The sequence below is a fragment of the Chelmon rostratus genome, chromosome 20, assembly GCF_017976325.1.
Source record: "Chelmon rostratus isolate fCheRos1 chromosome 20, fCheRos1.pri, whole genome shotgun sequence".
In the NCBI taxonomy this organism is placed as follows: domain Eukaryota; kingdom Metazoa; phylum Chordata; class Actinopteri; order Chaetodontiformes; family Chaetodontidae; genus Chelmon; species Chelmon rostratus.
This window is the reverse complement of record NC_055677.1, coordinates 17,338,536-17,361,195: the sequence shown is the minus strand read 5'-3', so window position 1 is coordinate 17,361,195 and position 22,660 is coordinate 17,338,536. Positions and strand designations below refer to the sequence as shown.

General features: G+C 42.0%; 1 protein-coding gene across 1 annotated transcript in view; it reads right to left on the bottom strand.

The window, feature by feature from the left end:
• LOC121624112 (receptor activity-modifying protein 3-like) overlaps positions 1 to 22,660 on the bottom strand; it is a 35,042-nt gene that overhangs the window by 12,073 nt on the left and 309 nt on the right. The window contains exons 2-3 of the mRNA XM_041961726.1: positions 3,319 to 3,348; positions 2,740 to 2,899 (exon numbers count right to left, since the gene is read on the bottom strand). Of these exons, the coding sequence (XP_041817660.1) occupies positions 2,740 to 2,899; positions 3,319 to 3,348 (190 nt within the window). The remainder of the gene's footprint in view (positions 1 to 2,739; positions 2,900 to 3,318; positions 3,349 to 22,660) is intronic.

The following is a 22,660-nucleotide window of genomic DNA, read 5'->3' as shown; positions in this document are numbered from 1 at the left end:
CCACTGACAATTATTACCTCTGAAGTTGCTGTAGCAAACTTCTTAGCAAATCCTTGCCTATTCACACATCCAGCAAGGTGAAATATTAGTATTCATTTGGATTCGTGTTTGTGTCCGTCGCATGATTGTAAGTCCAGAATTGTTGTTTCTGTTGCTGCTAAATGTTCCACTCTGTTCTGTCTGTGTTGTCCGTCTGTCATTTGGAGCTGGACAGGTGGTGAACCTGACTTGCAAGCCTTTTCACTGAAAAAGCAGCTGCCTGCTACATCTGGGAAGGATGCTTTAAGACAACAAAAACAATGAGCTGAGAGATACTAAAGGGAAACTGCAGAAATAACTGTCTGTGGGATCGCCACTATGAGCAACACCCTCCACGTACAAGCAGTCCTGTGATCCACTGGTCCAAGAATATCGGATGCAGCAGCTTTAACTTTGGTCGCTTCGACAAGGGCCTTCACCTAATTTCACATACAACTGCACCATGTTTTCTTATTTATTCTTCATTTCCGTCAGTCTGCGAACATAAAGGTGCAAAAGAAATGAACACAATTTATAAAGTATTCATGATATTCATTGATTTACTAACACTATTATGCTGCTGCTGTTTACATTTTGAAATGAAATTATTCTAGATTCTAGCCTTTATTGTGGCTTGCAAAACAAAGACCTGGTCCCACAGCTGACAGCCAGACCATTAGGTGGTAGTCACTGGTAACTGGCCTCCCAGATGTTCACCCTGACCAGAGCGCCTAAAGTCCATCTGGCTTTGAGGGCTTCTTGTTTGGTTGTTGTTGACATGGTTACTCCTGATATGGTTAACTCTATCTCAAAGCTTAACTTTATCTCACATTTCTCCTTTCCCTTTAATCGATAATCACTGAAATAAATCAATGTGTGAATGTTTGACGCTTAAAATGCTGCATCACTGGAAAACAGCATGAAGCTCTGTCAGATTTTCCTGGAAAGAAATGATGGCGAAAGAGAAAAAAAGAGAAGGGATGGATGATGCTAGTGGTTTTCAGAATCTTTGATTTTTTTTCCCATAAATCTGTGACTCAGATGACTATTTTGACGTCGATTTGGATCTCCCATGTGTATGTTATTGTGCAAGAGGCCAGACTCATGGCTCCCTCCCTCCCCTTCTGGCTCTGCAGCCGAAGGAAAAAACGTGAGGGGCCAAAGGTGAGAGGAAGGAATGAGGTGAAAATCTGGATAAAGATAGATACAGATGGGTGGTCGGGGCTCAGATGCTTCTTGAAAACAGCTCTGGTTTTGAGAAGCAAACCTCCAGCTGTCCTCCGAGCCACAGACATCCAACCAGCTGCAGGGGGCTGAGATGGTTTACCGTCTTTCTATCAGTCGAAGTATGTTTTTTTAAGTAGGTTTGACAACAGAAAAAAACTACAAATTTCAAGCATTCGGACAGGACAACTAACTAACAGATAAAGATAAAGAATTTAAAAATGCGGAGACTTTCCAGTGTCCAGATGTCTTCTCTCTTTCACTGCTTTCCTCTGGTTGTACAAAACGACAAGGAGCAACTCATAAAAGCTGCTATCAGTGTGGTTTCCTGAAAGCACGTTTGCTGTTCAGTCATTGTCAAATTAACGCTGCTCTAGGTGACGAATGTAAAGAGAAGATTTTGCTCTTAAAATCTGTCGCATCATGTGTGTGGAGGAGATTCTCTACTATGCTCAATATCAACACTTCATTTTGGGCCAGCAGGCAGAATTTATGAGCTCCCCGTTAAGGAGAAGGGATGCTTTTCTCCGCTGCAGGCCAGTTTTAGAGTCTGAATAATACGGAAACCATTTCATGGAACAGCAGAACTTATTTCGAGAAACAAGCGGGTACAGTTGTTTCCACGCTTTTGTGTCGAAATCTCCTTAAGAACATAAAGAAGGAGTAGGAGCGTGTGCTGCTGCTGATAATCCATTTTGGGAATAAACAAAATCAGGTTAGGCATTGATAAATTCCACAAAATGCAGTTATGACTGAACTGCTTGTGTGTGTGGGTGTGTGTCTAAATGAATGTCTCTGCTACATGTGATGAAGACAAATGCATACCTATGCAGGGTGCAGAGGGGACGTAAATGAAGACATTACTTGAAACAGAATAATTAACTCTGAACAGATGCCCACCACCATCATCAACCCACTGGTTTGTCATCCACTCAGAACTTCAGAGCTTGGTTCAGATTCAGACTTCTTCTTTAGTGTCAGCAGTAAAGCAGTTGGTCGCTGTTCAAAGAGGAGCTGCTAACAGAGATGTCAAATTTCCAAAATGTGAACGAATAGGCAATAAGCTTGCAGAACAGGTTTTATTTTTACCTCATGATCCGAAAGCCAAGCTTGCACCTTGTGCAGCTTGACAAAGGACGTGCTGAAGTTAGGGACCGTCTCAAAAGGGTATGCGAAATGCCACAGAGATTCAGATTTTTGCTTAAAACCTTACTTCTTTTTATCCATCAGTATGCAGCTTTAGCCAATGAGCTCTCCTGGCCCATTACCTAAATTATCATCACTCAGACCAACTTTATATTCTCCTCCCATTATAGACACAACCTCCAGTTTTCAAAGAAGGTCAAGCAATATGGCCCAAGGCAGCTCGGACTTCCCCACTGTTAAAACCTCCTGATCTGTTTCCACTCGGCCAAACCCCGCATCACTAACATTTACACAGCTGTTATTTAGACTCAGTTTCTCTACGTGATAATGAACCACCACACATGGTCATACCTGATGAAGTGTGTGAGGTTACACCAGTACTGTGGATCTATGTGACCCATGTCCCGTTTGAATTCCTCTCCGCAGACCTCCACCTCCCACTGTAGACGGGATTCATTGCAGGGACTCCTCGGCCGGGGGGGAGTGGGTTCTATGTTGAAACTGTCAGTGGCTGAGAGGACACAAAGAAGAAGAGAGCGGTGCGCTTAAAGGTCATGCACCCTGCTTTGCGTGCGTTTCTTCTCATAGAATAACTGAAATGAAACATGACAAAGATGGATGTCTCTGGTCGTTTGACTTGTGTTCTTGTATTAATCGTGAGCTGTGTGCTGCACGTATTTTTGTGACATTTTTCTTCTTCTCATTATGGTCTGTCAGAAAGCCGTAACTTAGATTTTTCAAACAGTCCATCATGAGTTTTATGTTCACCCACTCTGTTCTTGGAGCTGTGGAAATGTCAGTTTCAATATGTGTCACTACCACAGTCTTTGCTGTTGTTGCTATCTTTCTGCCACAATGACTGAGTTTCCCCCAGAGACTGATACAGTTTATCTTATTAAATGTTACGGATGGATGGATGGATATGCTTACCTGACAACCCTCTCATCATCCAGGCATTGACTGTAAAGAAACAAAACAAGAGGTCATTTAGAGGGAACTGACAGCTAAACCACTAAGTTCCCACAAGTTAAATATATTCAGTAAGAAAGAGTTATGTCTAACTTTACATTTTCTGCAAGACAAACAAACATCTCTGCTTCTCTCTGTGACCTTCGGCCCTCTCAGTTTACTGCTCCATCTTCTGTCCCATGGTTGTTGTGATCTCAGATGTCATGTTTGTTTATGACGGACCTGTGGCCCATGTCCTCACTGAACGCTAAAACTCTCATATCTAAATTTGCAGAGGAAACAGAGCGGCTGATGAACTTGCCGGCCTTTGTAGAGGTCACAAAGTTGTTCAGTAAAACATCACGAATCAGAATACATCCATAGAGCCTCATTCAGCCCTGTCTCCTAAAAATTACCATCATATACAACTGAATGGTGTATGGCGGGTCTACAAAGTGCAGGACTGTGACACCTGAATCCACCGTTTGTGTCCAACGGTTATCAGGTTTAAGCAACAAAAACACTTCAAGGCTATGGAAAGATCCTGATTTCAGCTGAATATTAAGAATAAACTCTCATGTCTCATGTCACTGCTCACTTTCAGCCATGCTATCCTGGAAACTACATGCACATGAGTTGGCAGGGTGTAAGTATCCCAAGCCTATTATTGACCTGTTGCCTGAGCTCTACAGTATTCTCAGCCATGCTAGCGCTTCACTCTAGGGATGGTGATGTTAGTCCGTCCGCCAGTCAGTTGGTCCACCGCTTTGGTCCAGACTGAAATATCTCAACAACCTCTGAATGCATTATGAAATTCCCCAAGAGGATGATTCTTGCTTTGGTGGTCCCCTTAGTAGTCAATGTTTTAACTTGTCCAGTGAAATATTACAACATCTGCCGGAATTGGCACAAAATTTTGCACAGATGTGCATGGTCCCAATGATGTATTGCAATGACTTTGGTGATCCCTTGACGTTCATTCTAGTGTCTACATGAGGTTGACAGTTTTAGTTTTTAACTAAATGTCTCAACAGCTGTTGGGTGGATTGCCATGAAGTTTGGCACAAACACGTACTGCATGTTCCCTTCAGGGTCAATCACTTTGGTAATACACTGACTTTTCATCAACGCCATCTTCAAGTTGAATTCAGGTCCAGTTAGTTTATGACCAAATACCTGCAGAACTAGCATTCCCCTCGGTTTCAGTTGTGCTTTGTGTTTATTTCTAATTAGAAAATGTAAGCATGCTAAAACTAAGATGGTGAACATGGTAAATGCTAGCACCATCATTGTGAACATGTTAGCATGCTGACATTAGCATTTAGCTCAAAGCACTGCTGTATAGCTAAGTACAGTCTGCAGCCTGCTAACGTGGCTGCAGACTCTTCATCTTGTTCCATCTCTCACATTTGGAGGTGCGTCCTTTAGGCTGGTTCTGGGAGCAGATGAGGGGCCTTGCTGTGCCTTAAGTGTGCCTCAGTTTCCCCTTAGCAAAACGTGTCAAAATAGTCATGTCATGTTGTTCACAGTCAAATATATACAGTGCAAAGAAACAGCAATGCTCCTGAGGCTTAATATTTCTGAACAGTAGATCTTTGAGGTAGAGCTTATACTTGCATATGAAAAGTGATTGTTTGGAAAAGGCTGCTGACCACTGCCCTACTTTATTATCAGGTGAGTATTGACAGCCCATCATTCGCTGGGTCCTGCAGTAATCCTGTTGTGTGTTAGGAATGCAAAAGCCAAGCAGAGCATGTTCAGACACATGTGGATACTCTCTTTGTGTGAACGCTGTCGTGACTGAGCAAATCCATTATTTGCGACTGTGTTGATATTCTTTCTTGTTTTCAGACTTTCCATGAACCTCCAGCAGAGGTGAAGAAGGTAGGAAAGAGAAAAACAGGGACAGAGAGGCAGCCAGAACGTCATCTAATCCAAACTCTTGCCCACGGCAGCTCATTGTTACTGCAGCACAGTGTTACAAATGACCAAAGCTAAACGTGCTGCTGCACAGGAAGGTGGGTCTCCCTTTGAAGTGGCACGCTCACAAAGCAGAGAATCAGTTTGAAGACGCCCTGCAGGACAAAGACTGTTACCAAGTTAGCGTGCTAAATATAGAGACTTCCCTGTTTGAGCATGCAAGGATGTTTTGAGGTGGAGTGTTTGTGATGGGATGAGATTGTTTCACCTCGTGTGTTTGACTTAAGTATCATAGAACAAAAAAGTATCTGAGTTGATTCTGGCCTGGTTTTGTTTTAGGTGGGCTATGATTTGGGTTTGACGTTATTTCACTATGACAAGACCGAAAAATAAATCGAAGGAACAAAGTTAGATTTCCAGACATTTTGTGAAATGAGCTTTATTGTCAAGAGTTGATGAGAAGCTGGACACCACTCTTGGTACTGTGTGCTAAATATGAAGTCACAGCTAGCTTAGCATAAAGGCTGGAAAACAGGGGAACACAGCTAACCTTGCTATGTCCAAAGACGTGAAGCAGTTATTATCACTTTACATCTGTAAGTTTAGTTAGTGTAAACTTGTCAGGGGGCCAAGCTAGCTGGCTGGTGTTTTCTCCAATTCAAAAGTACCACTGTGAGCATTGAAAACCCCATGAACCAGACTTTATACAAAGCTGTCGTTTTGGTGTCAAATGTAAAGGGTTAAAAATTGTTGTAATCGCTAGTTACATATTTCTGTGATCTGGATCTTATAACTGTGTCAACAAATGAAGCCTGACCTTTCAGAAAGGTCAAAGATGATTCTTCAGTTTGGGAGTCATGATACACCCTGTAATTTAAGGTTCAGGTCAAACTAGTTTTGAAGGGGAAAGAAAAATCCTCCTGATTACAAAGACTCTTTAAAAAACAAGAGTCAGCAAAAAAAAAAACTCAAATTAGAAATATGTTTGGGTTAAATTACTTCAGTGGAAAACTGTCCCTCTTCCTCCATCTTTGCCTTAACCGTTCTCATCTACCTCTCCTCCAGTTATTGATTTGTATACCCAAAGCCCTGAAAAACCATCAGAGAACTGAACTGAACAACCATTTTTCACTACCAGCTCATCACATCTGGGCGCTTAGGACCCCTTGGCGTCACTTTTTAAGGCACAGTGTATCCTGTTCACCTCATTTTTCAATGTGAAGGACTCCCAACATGTCAAATGATGTCGAACAAGAGGGTGGTTGGATGGGACAAACAGACTTTCATCCAGGAGACCAGGCTTCACCTCCCCTGCAAAACCATTGCCTTCTTTTGAATGTGAAGCAATGTAAGCTAACTTAATCTACATAAGGAACATACTTTCAGCCAAGTCATAGATCTTTTCCTAAACTTAACCAAGCAGTTGTTGGTGTGTAAAGTGTTTATCATTGTTCTCTGTAAGCTTTATTTTGAAAGTGTACCCAGACTTTGCTAAACAGACGTTGAAAAAATGACAATTAAGGGGTAACAAGTGTTTTATCCAGGTCAGGGGTCCTGACCAAGCATCCGTATGTCAGGAGCTGGGCAAGAATGTGTTGAGCTGAACTACTGCAGTCAAAAATTCAGCAAAAGCATAATAAGAACAAGAACGGACAGAATTCCTGTCAGTGTTTCATAAGCTAGTAAAAGCTTTTCTATTACCAACTTTAAGCAATAACAGGGACTTCAGAACAAAAGGCGCTCTGATGGTGACAGCCGAGTCACCTTCAGCCTTATTGGACAAGATCAACAGACAGCTGAGGGCGCCGTCAACGAATCCCCAAGCTACAGTGAGAAGTCACAAGGTCAAATCCATATGCTCATCTTTTTCTGTATTGTTCTCTCAAGACATTAAATCCACTTCCTGCCATCTCTTCAAAAGGGAATAAGAGAGTTTTAAAGACGCACACAGACAGAAAATCGTTTCTCAAGATTTCTTAGATGCTCCGAGCAGTCGGAGCACAAAGATGTCTTCTGCCTTCAAGTCTACTAATCAATACATCAAATCAAATTGACAATTACAGTGCACTCTAAAAATTGCACTCTTTGAACGTTCTTATCTCTGACTTCAAAACTTGGCGTTCAGCCCCTCTGGTTCCCACGGGCATTTCATTTCTCCCGACAATAAGCTCCACGCAGGCGAGTCCAAAAATAACATCTCGTGTATAACATCCAACATAAATACGTCTTATCAAATACATAAGCTTCTGTGTGGCAGGAATCAGCTAAACCAAATATCTCACCTGCGTCCTTTGATAACAAACCGCTTAAGTTCGCACGAGCTCTGCGGGATCCTGCTTTCACAGGTCACTGTTACATGTGGGTGCAACAAATGCTCATATGTTATTATTTATTTTAGAACTGAGCAATACAAAGAAAGAAGTTGGCGATCTTATGATGCTTAAAATTCAAATTTCAACATTTGCACATCAGAGATGTTCAAAAGGTCATTCAGTTTTCCACATTTCACCAAGATTTCTATTCTAAAAGCTTTTGAATTAGCATCACTATTGAAACCATTAATAATAATAACCACAGAGAAGATAAAGAATGATCAAAATCTCATTTTTATGGCAGCACAGATTAAGATCTCACACATAGATAACCAGCGAAGTTGCAGGTTAAGAATGGAAATGGATAAAAGTCATTAGTACGTTTTGGTGTAACATTTATTCTTGGACTATAAAGTGCATGACCAGATTAGCAAACATTTGCTGGATGAACAAACCAAAATGCTGTAAATCTGCTCCCACAGTGCCACTACATGGCTTGTTGCCGCGGTTTGGGTGTCTGTGTTTGCCTGTTCTCAGTATTCCTCGCAATCTTATCCAAATAATTATGTGATACGATGCCAGCACAGAACAAATGAATGAGAGTTGCCTTTGTTTTGCAGTGCTGCTGATTTGATGAGTACATTTCTAGCTCCAAATCAACTGAGGTTGCGTGTTTTTTGACACCGCTACAACAAGCTTGTTAACTCTTTTCATACTGTTTTTATTCTCGCTAGAATATGATTCTCACACGCTGCTGACAAAATAACCCTCCAAAGATCCTTGGTGCCAACTGTTTGTGCTCTAAGTTATTAATAAACACAAGCAGAACGGGGGAGCTGATGAAAAAAACCTGTAACAACAATCTAGCAGCAGGATTCCCTTCAGCATGAGCTCTGCGCGACAGCAGGGGGACGTTTGAAACTAACTCTACTCCAGCGGCTTTATGGGAACGCAGACAGCGTGCATGTGCGCGTGGGAGGAGGCACACCCACGCTTTCTTACATGATTAAATAATACTGCATGCAAGGCGCTCCACTGCATATATTCTAATGGCCGAGTCATTTGTGACAAATAAATAACCATTGCTTCACTTCATGTGAAAAAACTGCTAGTTAGCTAATAGTCAGGTAGCCAGGTGATAATTCTCTGTGGGTTCAGCTTTAAAGTTTGCATACACAATGTACTGTATATCTGCACAGAGCTCTTCAGCCTAACTGTAACTATATCCTATAAATTTCCAGTAAGAGCCTTCTCCCCTCATGCCTCTGCAGAGAGGATGGATGGCAGCAATACAATTTGTCTGCAGCTGACTGATGGCTGTGAATTGTAGATTGTGCGGTGTCTTTTCAATTTACAGCAATCTTCAGTGTCCATTTGCAGCAACTCTGTGTGAAAGCTGTTTTTTAAATCACATGAGCTGAACCGTGAAAGACGGATGGCCGACATGCGTGCCTCATAAGGTGTTTTCACGTCTAAGAAAATGTCAGTTGAGCATTTAAAAAGTAATCAATTTGATGTTAGGTCATTCCTTTCAACAGCACTTTCATCTTTGGGTTCTATAGACGACTGAATCCTTAAATCTCCCGTCGGTCACACATGGACAGAAGGTTTTCATACTGGATGTGTTCATTCATCCAGCTACTCATGTATTTTCATACCATTTATCAGATTCCTCTTCGCTGAGGTTCACAGAGCCGTGACTGCTGCTGCTGCTGAGAAACAAGCGGCAGAGCAGGGACAAGTCACACACACAGCGCTGCTGACGAAGCCTTCGCCAGCCACCGTGGGCAGCGCTGGCCGTGGCGTGGATCAAGCCCAGCTCTTCATGATATCATTGGATCAATCATGATTATGAACAAGGGCGTTTTCTTAAACAACACGGTGGAGGCAGTGCAGTGGTGGAGGCAGTGCTGGCAGATTAACATTTTAATAGCTTATTCAACAAGCTCCTCTCTGGATTTGAGTAAAATTGTACATGGCTCTATTCTTGTCATGCTTTCAATTCGAAAATACAGTGAATACTGCTTTTCATAGAGCAATAACTGACTCTTGAAAAGACCAGCAGAAACCACAGATGTAATAAAACTGGCCTAATTAAGTTGTTTTGTTTTGTTTTTTTTGTTTTGTTTTTTTGTTCCTTGATGTATTATATAAAGGAAGGAATTACCCATACTGCAGGATACTCATTAGATTCTCTGCGTGTGGGGGTTTAAAATTAGAAAGACGCCAAAAGGCTGCAACTATTAGCTTTCTTCAAGCCTCTGTATGAAATCCACTAAAAACAACTTCCACTTTGAGCTGGATGCTTGTACATACAAGCAATAATCATTAAACAATCTTTTGCATACAACTAGAACTGTCCAGTCAACTGAGATGTAACCTCGGAGCTGCTTTAAAACAGCAGCAAACTTGTGAATTATGCAGGTCCTTTAAAGTAGGAGGGAATTAAACCAAGGTGTATGTCAGTGTTACGCACTGGCTGACAGCGTGCCAGTCGAATGTCTGCTCGGCTGGCACGCTGTCAGGCTGTCATCCACTGCCTGTTTGGTTGGCAAGATAAATATAGATGAGAGGAAAATGGAAGATGAAAGAAAGTAGATGAATTGCCAGCAGCACTGTCCAAACAGTTTCAATTCACAGGCACAAGTGGCAGGGCTTGTTAAACAATCTCTGCCTGATATCAGGTCTGCCTCGTCATCTTCGTCGTCAGGACAGGAAGGTAATGAGTTACGGTGACGGGCCAGAGGAGGGCTCATAATGACGGTCGGATTTCATTTGAGAGGAAAAGTTTTTTGCACTTGGCTGCACTTTTTTCTCAACTTTTGATTTTATGATGCTAAAAAAAATCGTTTGTTAGTTTAAACACATGGAAAGACGCGATAATGCATCCCAAGCAGGATATGAAGGAGGTCTTGTCTGACTCTGTATCTATGCCTACAGCAATACACTGTCCTCTGCTTAAAATCTAATCTGAGAAATTAAAAAGGGAAATAATTTATGTGTCCTTTTGTCTCTTTCTCTTCCTGCCGCACCATCTGTCCTCTGCTGTGTCTACACAGATAGACAGACCAAGGTCAAAGCAAAAATCAGCTGGGGTTTCTGGGCACTGGTTTCATGTATTCTTCCCACTCTTCCCTTTATTTGGTCAGGCTAAGACGATCCAGTTAAGATGCATAAGAAAGTATGACTTTCCATCTCTGTAAAATGAAGGAAAAACAATCAGCTTAGAAGAAAAAGCACTGAACAATCCAGGTCCTTTAAAACTAATGTAAATTCAGCTCTGACTTTCAAGTCCAGCTGTACATTCTTAACATAGATAACATTTTGTCACCATAAAATAATGCTGCTTTGCATTTGCAAAGATTATCTACTAATATGCAAAACTGTAAGGGTCCTAGTGCAGAACCCTGGGGCACACTGGTCAGTTTATATTCACATGCTCACTGCAGAGTCTGATGTCAAAGGTGACATAATAAACTGTGTCTTAAGTCACAGCGTCTCAGCAGTGTGGACCACCTTGGTGTCTCTCGACAAACTGAGGACATGTGTGGTGAGTCGAGCAAAAAACCGACACGTCCGCCTAAATCTGAAACGCATTTTCATCTGCAAACAGCACAGCACTCATGAATAAAACCCTGACCTCCCGCTCTGCTCTTTGGAGATACTTTGAAGATGAGCCCTTGGCTTTCAAACCGGCCGCCACCCGCGTTCACCATCTGCAGCAAAAGCAAGTGAGCGAGATCAATGAGAAGACAGCCCTCTGAAGGAAATGTTTGTTCTCTTTGCAATGCAGATGACATCTTATCAGGCCAGATGGAAGCAAGGAATAGAATGGATACCTTATTACAGAGTAAAGGTCAAAAGAGATGTTCGAGGCAATGACCAGCAGATTTGTTGAATGAAAACTGACAAAATTTTTAACAACAATAAAACAACTTACTAAGGGTGTGGAACTTGAGATAATGGCTTTTACGTCACAAAAAACATCACCTAAATACTTTTAGGAAGATGATTTAACTAAAACCTGCTGTACAATCTACTCCTTTCTCCTGTGTTATTCTTTCTCCAGTCAGATCTAAGGGAATTCACAGCTCCCCAAACAATGACTGAGGTCATCCAGCTGAGGTCACTGAGGCTGATAGATAAATGGGAGCTTGCTTGGGAGGAATATTTTCACTCCCCTGCAACTGAATAGAAGTCCTTTTAACCAGAGCAAGCAGAAGTCAAGTTAAAGTGAACGCCATGTGCTGGAGAGCGATGAGGATGTGGGCGCACAAGCAGCTATAATGCAATTTCACATCTGAATAATGCTTCAAATAACTCGCGGATCCATCATTACCATTGTTTAATGAGTTGTGAGCCCTTCATCTGACCTTCACTTCAATCAAATTAAGCATGATGAAGACATAAAAGCAGATGCTTGGTAACCTCACACACACGTTAGCACAAGTGTTTCCCAGATTCTTCCTGCCACAGAGAGGATGTCGCCACTTATCTCCGCTCCTCCTGCTGGGAAAGGATGCCAGCATGAATGGAATTTTTCATCAGTTTGTGCTCTATAGCAATATATTACCCCAAAGACTGCTGGTCATTCCTACTCTCATCTTATTAATTTATGATACAGATACTGACATGTCAAAATCAATATGTTAACCTTCAATTAATGTTGCAGTAGCTTTAAAATGAAAGCTGGACAGAGATGAAAGAAACTGAAGGCAGTAGCTGCAGCACTGATTTCACAGGCCTCTCAGCCGTTTGACCTTAGAGCATTAATAACCCTGTGACAGACAGTGATAGACTGTCAGTCATCCCTGTTATCAGCAGAAGCTCTCTGACAGGAAGATGAACAACCTTGTGGCAGAGGTCTTCCATAAGAGGACTCCCTGGCGTCCCCATCTGACAAAACAGCAAGGAGAGGATGTTGTTGTGATAGCAACACTGACCTGCCTCGGTCGCCCGAGAATCACTGCGGATTGTTTGTTCATGAGGCTGGATCTCTGCTGGTTTAAAAAAGAGAGCGGAAAGCAAACTGTTGGGTAACAATATTGAGCAGATTCTTCTTGGGGCTGTGATAAAGTGTAGCTGTCTGTAAGACAGCAAATAAAACTAAATCGAGGACAAAGTTTCGCTCAGTCTGGGAAACTGGTCAGTGTTTCAGCTAATAATAAACTATTAGAGTAGACATATTGTATTTATGGCCCCTGCACCAACTCATTTATACTTATTAGGGTTCGACTAATGAAAGTATTTGAAGTAGCAATATCTTTGTACTGCAACTGCAGAGGACATTCACTCTTCTGTACTGTGGCTTATATTTTTTCTACTATTGTCCAAAAACTGCAATGTTCCACCCCTGAAAATACATTTTCTTCTCAGGATTGAAAAGTTTTTAAGGCAGCATTTAGGCTTTATCACGGGTAACAAAACTCTTCACGGGCACAGACTGATAACTTAGCCGAGTGAAATTCTTTTTAAAACTGTTTTTCTGTAGCTGTGGTCATGAAGGACCTTCCTTCAAACTGAAGGTCACTTCTCGCCGCCTGATATCAGGTATTAAAAAAAACGTTTTTACCATTTTTTCCATGCAGTAGAAATACAGTTGACAGTGAGGATTGTGGAGTATCCTGAGCTACTAAGACATTGTTTTTGGAAATAGATATGAATATCCCCAAGAAAGACTTTCTTTTCTTTTTCTTTCTGTCTTTTGGCAGTTGGTGGCAGCGCTACAAGCTTTAAACACAACATTGACTTACATGTGTTATGACCTTATCGAGCTGATATGGCTAATAACATTTGCATTCATTTGGGGTCATGTTCCCGTCCACCTGGTGTAATTAAGTCCAATATTTTAGCAGCTAAATGCTCCACTATGTCCACTGCTGGGCGCTACCTGCTGTCTGCTGTCTGGTGATGGGCAGGTAGTGTACAGTGGGTTTATTTAAGATTTTTTTTTGCTGATAATGCTAAAACTAATGCTGGACAATCAGCTAAATGATGCTAAAAAGCTCTGAGCTGAGGGCAACCCCAAAGTCTGGAGATAATCCTCTATGGCTATGTCACTATAGCAACTCTATCACATTATGTATCTCATTTAATCCATTGTTAATATAATATGAGATGATTACTGCAGCTTTAAGTGTCATGATGAGCCGTACAGATAGCTTGTAAGCTATATATCAGACTATCTGCAAAAACAGCTAAATAGTGGCTCTATGTTTCTCTGGATTTTCTCTGTTATCTCCTACTTTGGACTGGAGTCCATGTACTTTTATTTTCAGCACACAGGTTTACACTGTTGCTGTTTCCTCCTGTTTGTCTTCATCCCTCTCAGTATCCCAGCAGAGTTAACTTTGCAGCAGTCAGGATTCAAATCTTCAGTCACTAATTAATAAACGTTGCAGAGGGTGGTGTGAAGGGGAGCACTAATATGTTTTACAGCATTACAGTCTGTGAAAGCAGCCTGTCTGGTCTGACACAATTTTAAACATGTCTGCCAGCTGATGTCAGCAAATATTACAAATTCACAGATTAGGATCATCACTGTAATCTGTCAGTGACTGAAAGACGTTTAAACCTCACCTACCAGCTGTTTGCTGCTGCTGCTGCTGCTGCTCTGAAGCCTCAGCCTTGATGAAAAGCTTCAGATGTTTATCACATTTCTGAAAAAGCCCACAGCCAGAGGAGAGGCAGCACTGCCAGACACACGATGTGACTTTTTAAAATGTCCTCAGCTTGGGTTTCAAGTTATTTTGCTCACGGACAAAAGCAATGGCTTCCTTATAAAAACAAGCCTGTTGGGATTCACAGTGAGGAAAGGTGGCAGTGATTGACTGCTGGGTGATTATTATTCACCTCCTGATGTGCCAGGTGAGGCGAACAAGAATCAATTCAGAAACTCTGTGAAGGCGAGGGGAACAAGAGAGACGTTGGGAGAAAAAGTCAATCAGAAGTTGTACAAAGGAGGTTAGTCTGGGGGGCAAATATTACACTAAAGGCAAAATATTTCATTCTTATATCTTAATACATGTTGCCACAGATTCTCTTTTTAAACTGGCCTCTGACGGATCAAATTAATCCACACTTCGCCTTCTCTGGGCTGTTTCTGTCTGAGTGGAGTCTTCCATGTGTGGAGATCTATAGGGGTCAAGGAGGAGGGAGAGGAAGAGAAGACTGGAGAATGACACAGATGTGCAAGACAGAGGGGAACTCTGGGTACTTGGCAAACAAAAGCAGGAAGAGGGGGAGGAGAAGAGGTGGGGCGCTGGATGACCATGACGGAGACAGACAGAAATAAAATGCCAGTGGCGGAGAAGAGGGAATCCATGATGGGGGACTTTCCGGAGAGAATCGCTCTTTTTTTTTTAACCCATTACGCTGTTTGTATGTATGTGAGGTGACAGCAGCAGGTGGTGGAGTGGGGGGGGGTTATGATTGCAGAGTTGGTGTTCAACAGCATATCGTGGGTGAATGTGAGGCTCCATGAAGGGCTTTTGGGATAACGGCTCTATATAAATGCAGTCCATTTGCCATGTGGAGAGGAAAATTACAGCCAAGCTTTAGCGGAATAGGCCCCAGTGGAGCAAATCCATCTGTCTACGAGCTATCATGGCTTGTTTGTGGGAGTTTCTGCTACACTGAGCATCTCATGAACATTTTGTCAGTGGTGGAGCACAGAAATTAAATCGTGTCAAAAATGTTTTTTTACCATTTGCTTTCCAAAAAAAGTGTTTTCATATTAGCATAAGTTGTTGCATGCTCACACAGACGCACGGCACAGGCTGTTGCTGATAGATAAGGACCATGGACGCGATTATAACACAGTGAATTGGCAGAATCAGCACACTTTCTGAATTCCCGATCGTTCCTTGTTAACAAAGATAATTAACCAGAAAAACAGCATTCGAGAGGCCACGCAACTCAGGCTTTCATCAGTATTCCCCCGTGCACTCTTCAACTCTAGACGAGTGTTTAATTCTAATAGATGAAAGCCAGAAACGGCCTAAAGCCACTCTGCAATCGCCCCCTCTTCAACAAACCACAAAACGAGCTCCGCTGGAACGCTTGCATCCAACAAACAGCAAACATTTGTTGTTTGGAAGAACATAATGGCAGGTATTAATTATCCCCTTTATGCAAGCTTTTATTAAAAAAAATCAAACAAACAAGTGCTTCGGACAGGAATACCAGTCGCATGGCTACACAGAACAAGACAGGTTCGACTGAAATGGGCTCCTTTTTCTCCTCAGATAAATAAGCTGTTTAAATTCAGGCTCGGCACCATGATATAAGTTCTCAACAAGCGTTCACTCTGCTGTGGATGTCCTTCCTGCGTCATCATCGTGCCTCAATTTTCTGCCTCCTTTAGTCAAAATGACAGCTAAAATTGATGCACTTTTCCTTAAATGTCCAAACTTGTTGAAACACAGCAGCAGTAAACACTTTATCCCTGTGAGTAATGCAGTCCCCCACACCGACAATTGGTAATAAATATGTCAACTTGTTCTGGCCATTAATTACTGCTCCTTGGCACAATCTGTGTGATAAAAGCCAGAGCACAGCAGAGGAATGCATTATCACTCCAACTCCGGCCACAATCTCATCAGGGATGTGATGGATATACATATGGACAGATAGACAGACAGACACATGGAGGGTGAGACCACTGAAGTCTGATATAACACATACATGTATAAAGGGATGGTCAAATCTTTCAGCTCGAATTACCTCCAACAATCAGAGTAATTTAGAAAATGCAGTGACTCAGTGGCGAGATACGTCACCCTCCCAGTTTCTGTCAAAATCCATTCAGCGTCTAATCGCACATGAATTACAAGCAACTAAAGGAACAAATGAAATATAACCCTTTCCCTAAACAGATTGCATGTAAAGGAACTGAGCAAAAGGGCTTTATTTCTGTCAGCCGTCTGACCAGGCATGCCAGAGACCTCTGCCTCGGAGGCAGTCAGGACAGTGCCAACAAGCTGCTCATCAGCCTGTCTGAGAGACAAAAGGGTGAAAGAGAAAAGACAGCCGAGGAAGCAAAGGGGGAGACAGGCGGAGATAAATTCAAATTGCAACACTGTGTCAGAGGCGGTGAGGACAGACAGCGGTGTTATAAGGGCTTTAATGAATCTGAGACCTTCACTGACTTCTTTGTCAGGGTCCAACACCAGGGAGAACTGCAACAACACTGCTGGAGCCCTTTGGTGGAAGTGTCTCTCTTTGCTGCCCTGTACAGTGTTCATTTCAAAGTAACAACAATCTCACACTAATTTGGATTGTCCTCACCTTGTAATAACCAAGTAATGTCTATGCATGAATAAATGCTGTCTGCCTCCTGCAGGTGTATTTCTTGTAGAGCAAACTGTTGCTAAAATACATGAACCATAAAACTGACAATTACTCATATTATTAATTCATTGAAAATTATTTTACATTTTGTTCAACAGCAAGAGTAATAAGATACACAAATCATTACTTTCATTACTCAGCCCAGTGGTCAAAGCTGCCTTTAAACAAGTCAAAAGCCTCCGCACCTGCACATCACATCTTGTGCATTTAACACGGGTAGAAATAGAAAACATGACCTTTTTAACAAGCAGCCTGCCTGCAGTTAAGAGGTATTGACCAACCATCAACAGCCAGCTTAACATTAGCCCCGGTGTTAGTGCTCCAGATGTGCCGTCACCACAGTGAAGCTTACAAGCCCTCCGTGTCTGAAAACAACCCGCTCATTCCTGAATGAAGGGTCATCAGCGGGCAGATAACGTCAGCGTCAATCTGCATGTACCAGACCAGTCAGACTGAACACAGCAGAGAGGTCAAACTCAGTGGCCTATTCTTCTTTCTCATTCCATACATTCTTCTTCCTTGTCAAAATCTGGCACCTATTACCCAAAATGCAACTGGACTGGTCTGAGATTCACGCGTGTTATTACAGTAGCGGCTAATGCAGCCTCATGCAGGGATGAGGAGCAGCTAAGAGATCTGGGTTCACTTCTTTCTAACTACACACCTCCGGATTTCTTTTTTTTTTGTTTGTTTTCAAACTTGTTGTCGTTAGCCCCCAGCTGATGCTGACTCAAGTGACATCACCTGAGGCGGTTCATCCGACTTCGCGTCGCTCCCTCTGGAGCCACAAAAGGCTTTATTCAACTTTCATCACACATGGAGATGTACTACCCAAGACCTGTAAACATAATAAATCGGTTGAGTTTCCTTTTACTGGAGTCATTACTGGACTTTTCATACAGCCACCAAATTGCACAACACAAGTGGAATTAGCAAACGCTCAAACTATGGCTGAAATAACCAAACAGCAAAATTATGCATCCAGTTTACAGAGTATTCCAGTGCTCTGGGGAGGTAAAATTAACTCTGCCCAAACATTTTGACGACCCTCCTGTCAGCAAAAAGAAAAACACCTAACCCCTCTACCCAAATAATTTTCCCACAGTCCCTAAATACTGCATTACTGCCCAAACTCAAAACTGACGGTTGTTCTCATTCAAAAAAATAATAAACGTTCAGACTATTTCTTTGGTGAGGAAATGTTAACAAAGGGCTCTCCTCAGTTCCCAAAGCACTCTTAACACCTCGACATGAGTCAGGATCTGTTTCTCAATGTAAAAGGCTGCTTGAGTGTTAATTAAATGTAAATCTCAGCATGCTTTAAAGTATCGACCAACAATTGATTCACACAGGGAGCGGTGGATTACTGCCTAAGAGGCTGGTAAGCTGAGACTGATACGGAGGTGTCGAGTATTCTCCTCATTCAATTCGTCTGACGGCTTTAATTCGTTGCATTGTGTCTGATGTCTCGTTTTTTTGTTGTTGGTTTTTTTTTTGTCATTGCTGTGGAAAATTGCTTTTTGACCGCACAACTGAACTGATGTTTTGTTTTCTCGAAATAAAATGACTTCTGACCACGCGTGGCCCTCTCCCGTCATTGTTGATCAATTTCATCTATCATTAATTTCAGTATCCAGACTCCATTTTAGGTTACGCATTCAACTGAATACTGAGTTTAATGGTGCTCATTTCCACCTATTCTATTCTTGGATTTAAAATGTGACAGGCCTTTGACAGAAAACCACGTCTCTGTCAGAGACAGCTAACTACCATTTAGCTCCAGTTCCGCCTCTTCCTTCTCCTTTGAGGGTCTGTACCCGAATATGAAGTCTCCTCAAAATAAGACCAGATAATGAGTGCCTGGCTCCTCCTCTTGCTGCTTCCCCAACTAACAACTAATCTGTTTTATTTGCAGCAATTCTTAAGCCTGAATAGCATCATAAGAGCTTGCCATAAGGCTTAAAATAACAATTCTTTTCATTATTGATTCATTTGCTGATCTTTTCCTTGAGTAATCAGTTAATGGCATGGTCACAAAAACAGTAAAAAAAAGTCATGATTTCTCAAAGCCCAAGCTGAAATCTTTAAATAGTCTGTTTTTGTGTGTACAAACCAAAGATATTCAGTTTACTCTTATAGAACACTAAAAACTGTCAATATCTATATCTAAGAAGCTGACACCAATGAACGTTTTCCATTTTGCTCTAAAAAGACTTAAAGGATTACTAAATCATTAAAACAATTACCAACTGATTTTATGATGACCAGCTAAACGATTCATTGACTAATCGTTTCATCTCTGGTCTGTTCGATTCAGACAAATTATATGAGAATTCAGATTTTTTGTGTGTGTGTTCCTCGTGCCTTATTTTTAGTTCATTATTCTGCACTTTATACAAAGTATAATAACAACATTATTTACAGTGTGTTTCCACAATGTAGATGAGATGAAATTTTATCTAAACTGATGGAAAAACACTGCAGCTTCTGATACCTTTGTTCCTGAAACTTATAAATAAGGAGAGGTCAGTTTGAATACTAGTCATAACAGATAGGAAATTACTTAATAGGTGCATCTGTAAAGTGTAAAATGCCTCTGCAATCTGCTGACCATATGGTGCTTACTTAGAAACACACTTGCAGTGAGCAAGACCTCAGCATTAGCGTGTGATACCAGCAGGATGAGCGAAGAGACAAAGTTCAAGCCCCTCCTGGTGCATGAATCTTTAACAAGCAACTGAAAGATTAATAATGCTCTTAACATGCTCGCACTGCAGTTGAGCTACAGAGTAACGTAACAGTGTCCGTGAATCAGCAACACATTTTACCTGTATAACTACAAGCTTTGTCACACACCAAGCACGTTTGCACTGGTTTTAACTCCAAATGTTGACTTTCAATGACAGGTCTACAGGTAACATGGCAGAATAAGACAGGTACATTCTAAACCTGGTCTATAAATCACAGATATTCTTAAGATGCCACCTGAGACCTGGCATGGTGCTTTTACTCAAACTCTCTAACCTTGTGGGATGGCAGGTTTTCTAAACTCTGACTGAACCTCCCTCCTCTGAGTCCATCTAACTTCTGATCACACGTCTGGGTGTTGTTCTTACTGTGTCTTTTCAGAGAATAAGGCTTGCCATAGTTTGTGTTTTTGTTACAGTCCACAAATCGTATAAAAAGAACAAAACTAACAATGTGTCGCAATACTTTCCCTCTGCTGCGCTCAGCCTCAAGCCCATTCATCTGAAAATCTCATGAATACATGTTTTCTCAGTTTTTCTCAAGTTTATTCATCTGAAGAAATAGACCTGTCTCAACCCACAAAGGAAAAAAATCGAATTTTCCAGATGTATATGGTTTTAACTGGACAGTGATTAAATGTTAAATCAACTTAATCAAGGGAAAACCCCTCAAAGTAGAGAAGCGGAGGAGGGATCCTTCTCCCAGAATGGACAACCATGCAACAGATGTCACGTGAATAGACCGACACAGTAAAATCAATGAGGGACAATGAGGATGACAGAATAATAGATGAACTGTGAACATATATGAAGAATGTCATGCATATAAAGCAACTCAAATAGAAGGAAATAGTGCATTTGGTGGGCACTATTATTACTACTATCATTTACGACGGTGACCTGTGTGTGTGTGTGTGTGTGTGTGTGTGTGTGTCTGTGGGTGAGTGTGAGTGCCGATGTAACAGCGTAATGGTGTGGTTGACTCATGTGTTTTTAATAGTTTTTGGACAACAATGGAGCTGTATGACACAGAGGAATAAGATATATCAGGTTTTGGATACGCACTCTATGCTTGGTCCCACGATACATTCATTGTTGGATTTGAAAATACAATTGTTAAACTTTTCTGCCGATCACACTGTTAAAAAAGCAGAATTTGTGTGAAGATGCACCAGCCCTCTCCCTGACTGTCTGACTGAAAGTATCATCTCACATTTTTTCACTTAACAGATGATTTGCCTTGATTTCTAAACTTGAAAGCATTTCATTCCTGGAACGCGCAGGTGATAAACACCACCGTGCAAAACAACATCCACGTGTAAAAGAAACAGCATATGGACGTCAGCCACATGCATTGAAATGAGCTCAGCGCACTGAAATCTCACCATAGGTCTATGAATAGCATCCTACAAAAACAATTTCTTCACAACAATGTTTTTTTTTTTTTTTTCAGATGGCAGCGGAACAGAAGAACCCCAAGGCACTTTCCCTCGCTGTGAGAGTGCATGAATAGCTGTTTATTGGGGTAAGCAGATGCTTCACAGTCAGTGGGAATCACTCGATGCAGATGGGGGCCTTGTACTCCAGTTTCTGCTGCATCCATCTGGCCTCCAACTCTCTTCTTCCCAATGGGGGGTCTTGCCGGGAAACTCTTTTCGTCTAGACGAGAGCCATCACAGGAAACCGCTGCTTCTCTCGACAGCATGGGAATATACAGTAACCTCCATTGCTTTGATACACCATTTGTCATTTCTGGACACTTGAAACACAGATGAGAGGCAGTTTGATCACACATAAATCATTTCCTCGTCTGCTTTCCATCCTACTAGAATCCGCATTGGGCTGAGTATAAAACATGCTTCAATTCAAAGGAGGACCAGCTGAGGTAGTTTTCTGCTTGGCCTTACAGTGCTGTAGGGCCACAGCTGTTACATGGCAGAGATCCAGTGGAGTCCAGGCTGAAGGTCTTGGCCGGACATGGACGACATCCTCCTGTCTACTGTGCACGCTTGGCAAAGGCAAAAAATTCTTCCTAAAGTGTGTTGGGTCCATGCTTATGTTGTTTATCCACCTTCAGGCTTACCTCTCCAGAGGGTAAACAGCAGCAGTCCTCTGTTGATAAGAGCCTTAGTTAGGCGTCTCTCTGAACGACAGAGCTTGAAATTGAAATCCAGTATCACCTGGTGTCCACATGGAGGAAAGCCAGGTCATTTCAGTCAGTGTCAGACCAAATATCAGCTCAGCCACTGCTCTCTAAGAGCGCTCACCCAGCTTCAGCAGCTCAAAGAGTGCTGCAAACCAGCTCTACATCTGAACTCCTCTTCATCACTAAGTCACAGCACTGCTTCGACTCCGCTGCTGCTGCGACTACTCTGACCACAGCAGATTATCTAAATTCGTGCTTTGGCTCAGTCAGTGCTCGGCGTCACTCCGGCACTGATGCAAACATGACAGCAGTGAAACTCGTGTGCGTGTTTCACATTCACCAGTCAAACCCTCGCACCACATGAAACATTAATTCATACATGATTTCACCCCTGTACCACCAGGTTAATGAGCCAGATCCAGAAATTCCCATTGGCCACGATATAGGTCAGGTCTGTGCACTGGGGCGTGATGCCATGGCACAGCACTGTATATCCCCCATTCAATGCATGCGCTATGAGATGTGATTGATGCTCATACTTCTTAGAAATCTAGATAAGGCCATTATTATGTGCACTTTGAAACCAAACACACTTGGGCGGCACTGAGGGACTCATAATGTGATAGATGCAAGCACAGTGTTTAGCTATAAATGCACAATAACACACTGGAGCACTTACAGAATAGTATGATATATATACTGTTATACTACTTATGTGACTATAGTGGAAAAGTGAGTAATCGGCTAAAACAGCAGGGTTGTTGTGTGCTTCTGCTGCTTTCTACATGTGCTCACTACTTGGGTGAGTTTGGTGTTGAGGTTTCAGTCATTAACATGTGTTGTGCAAA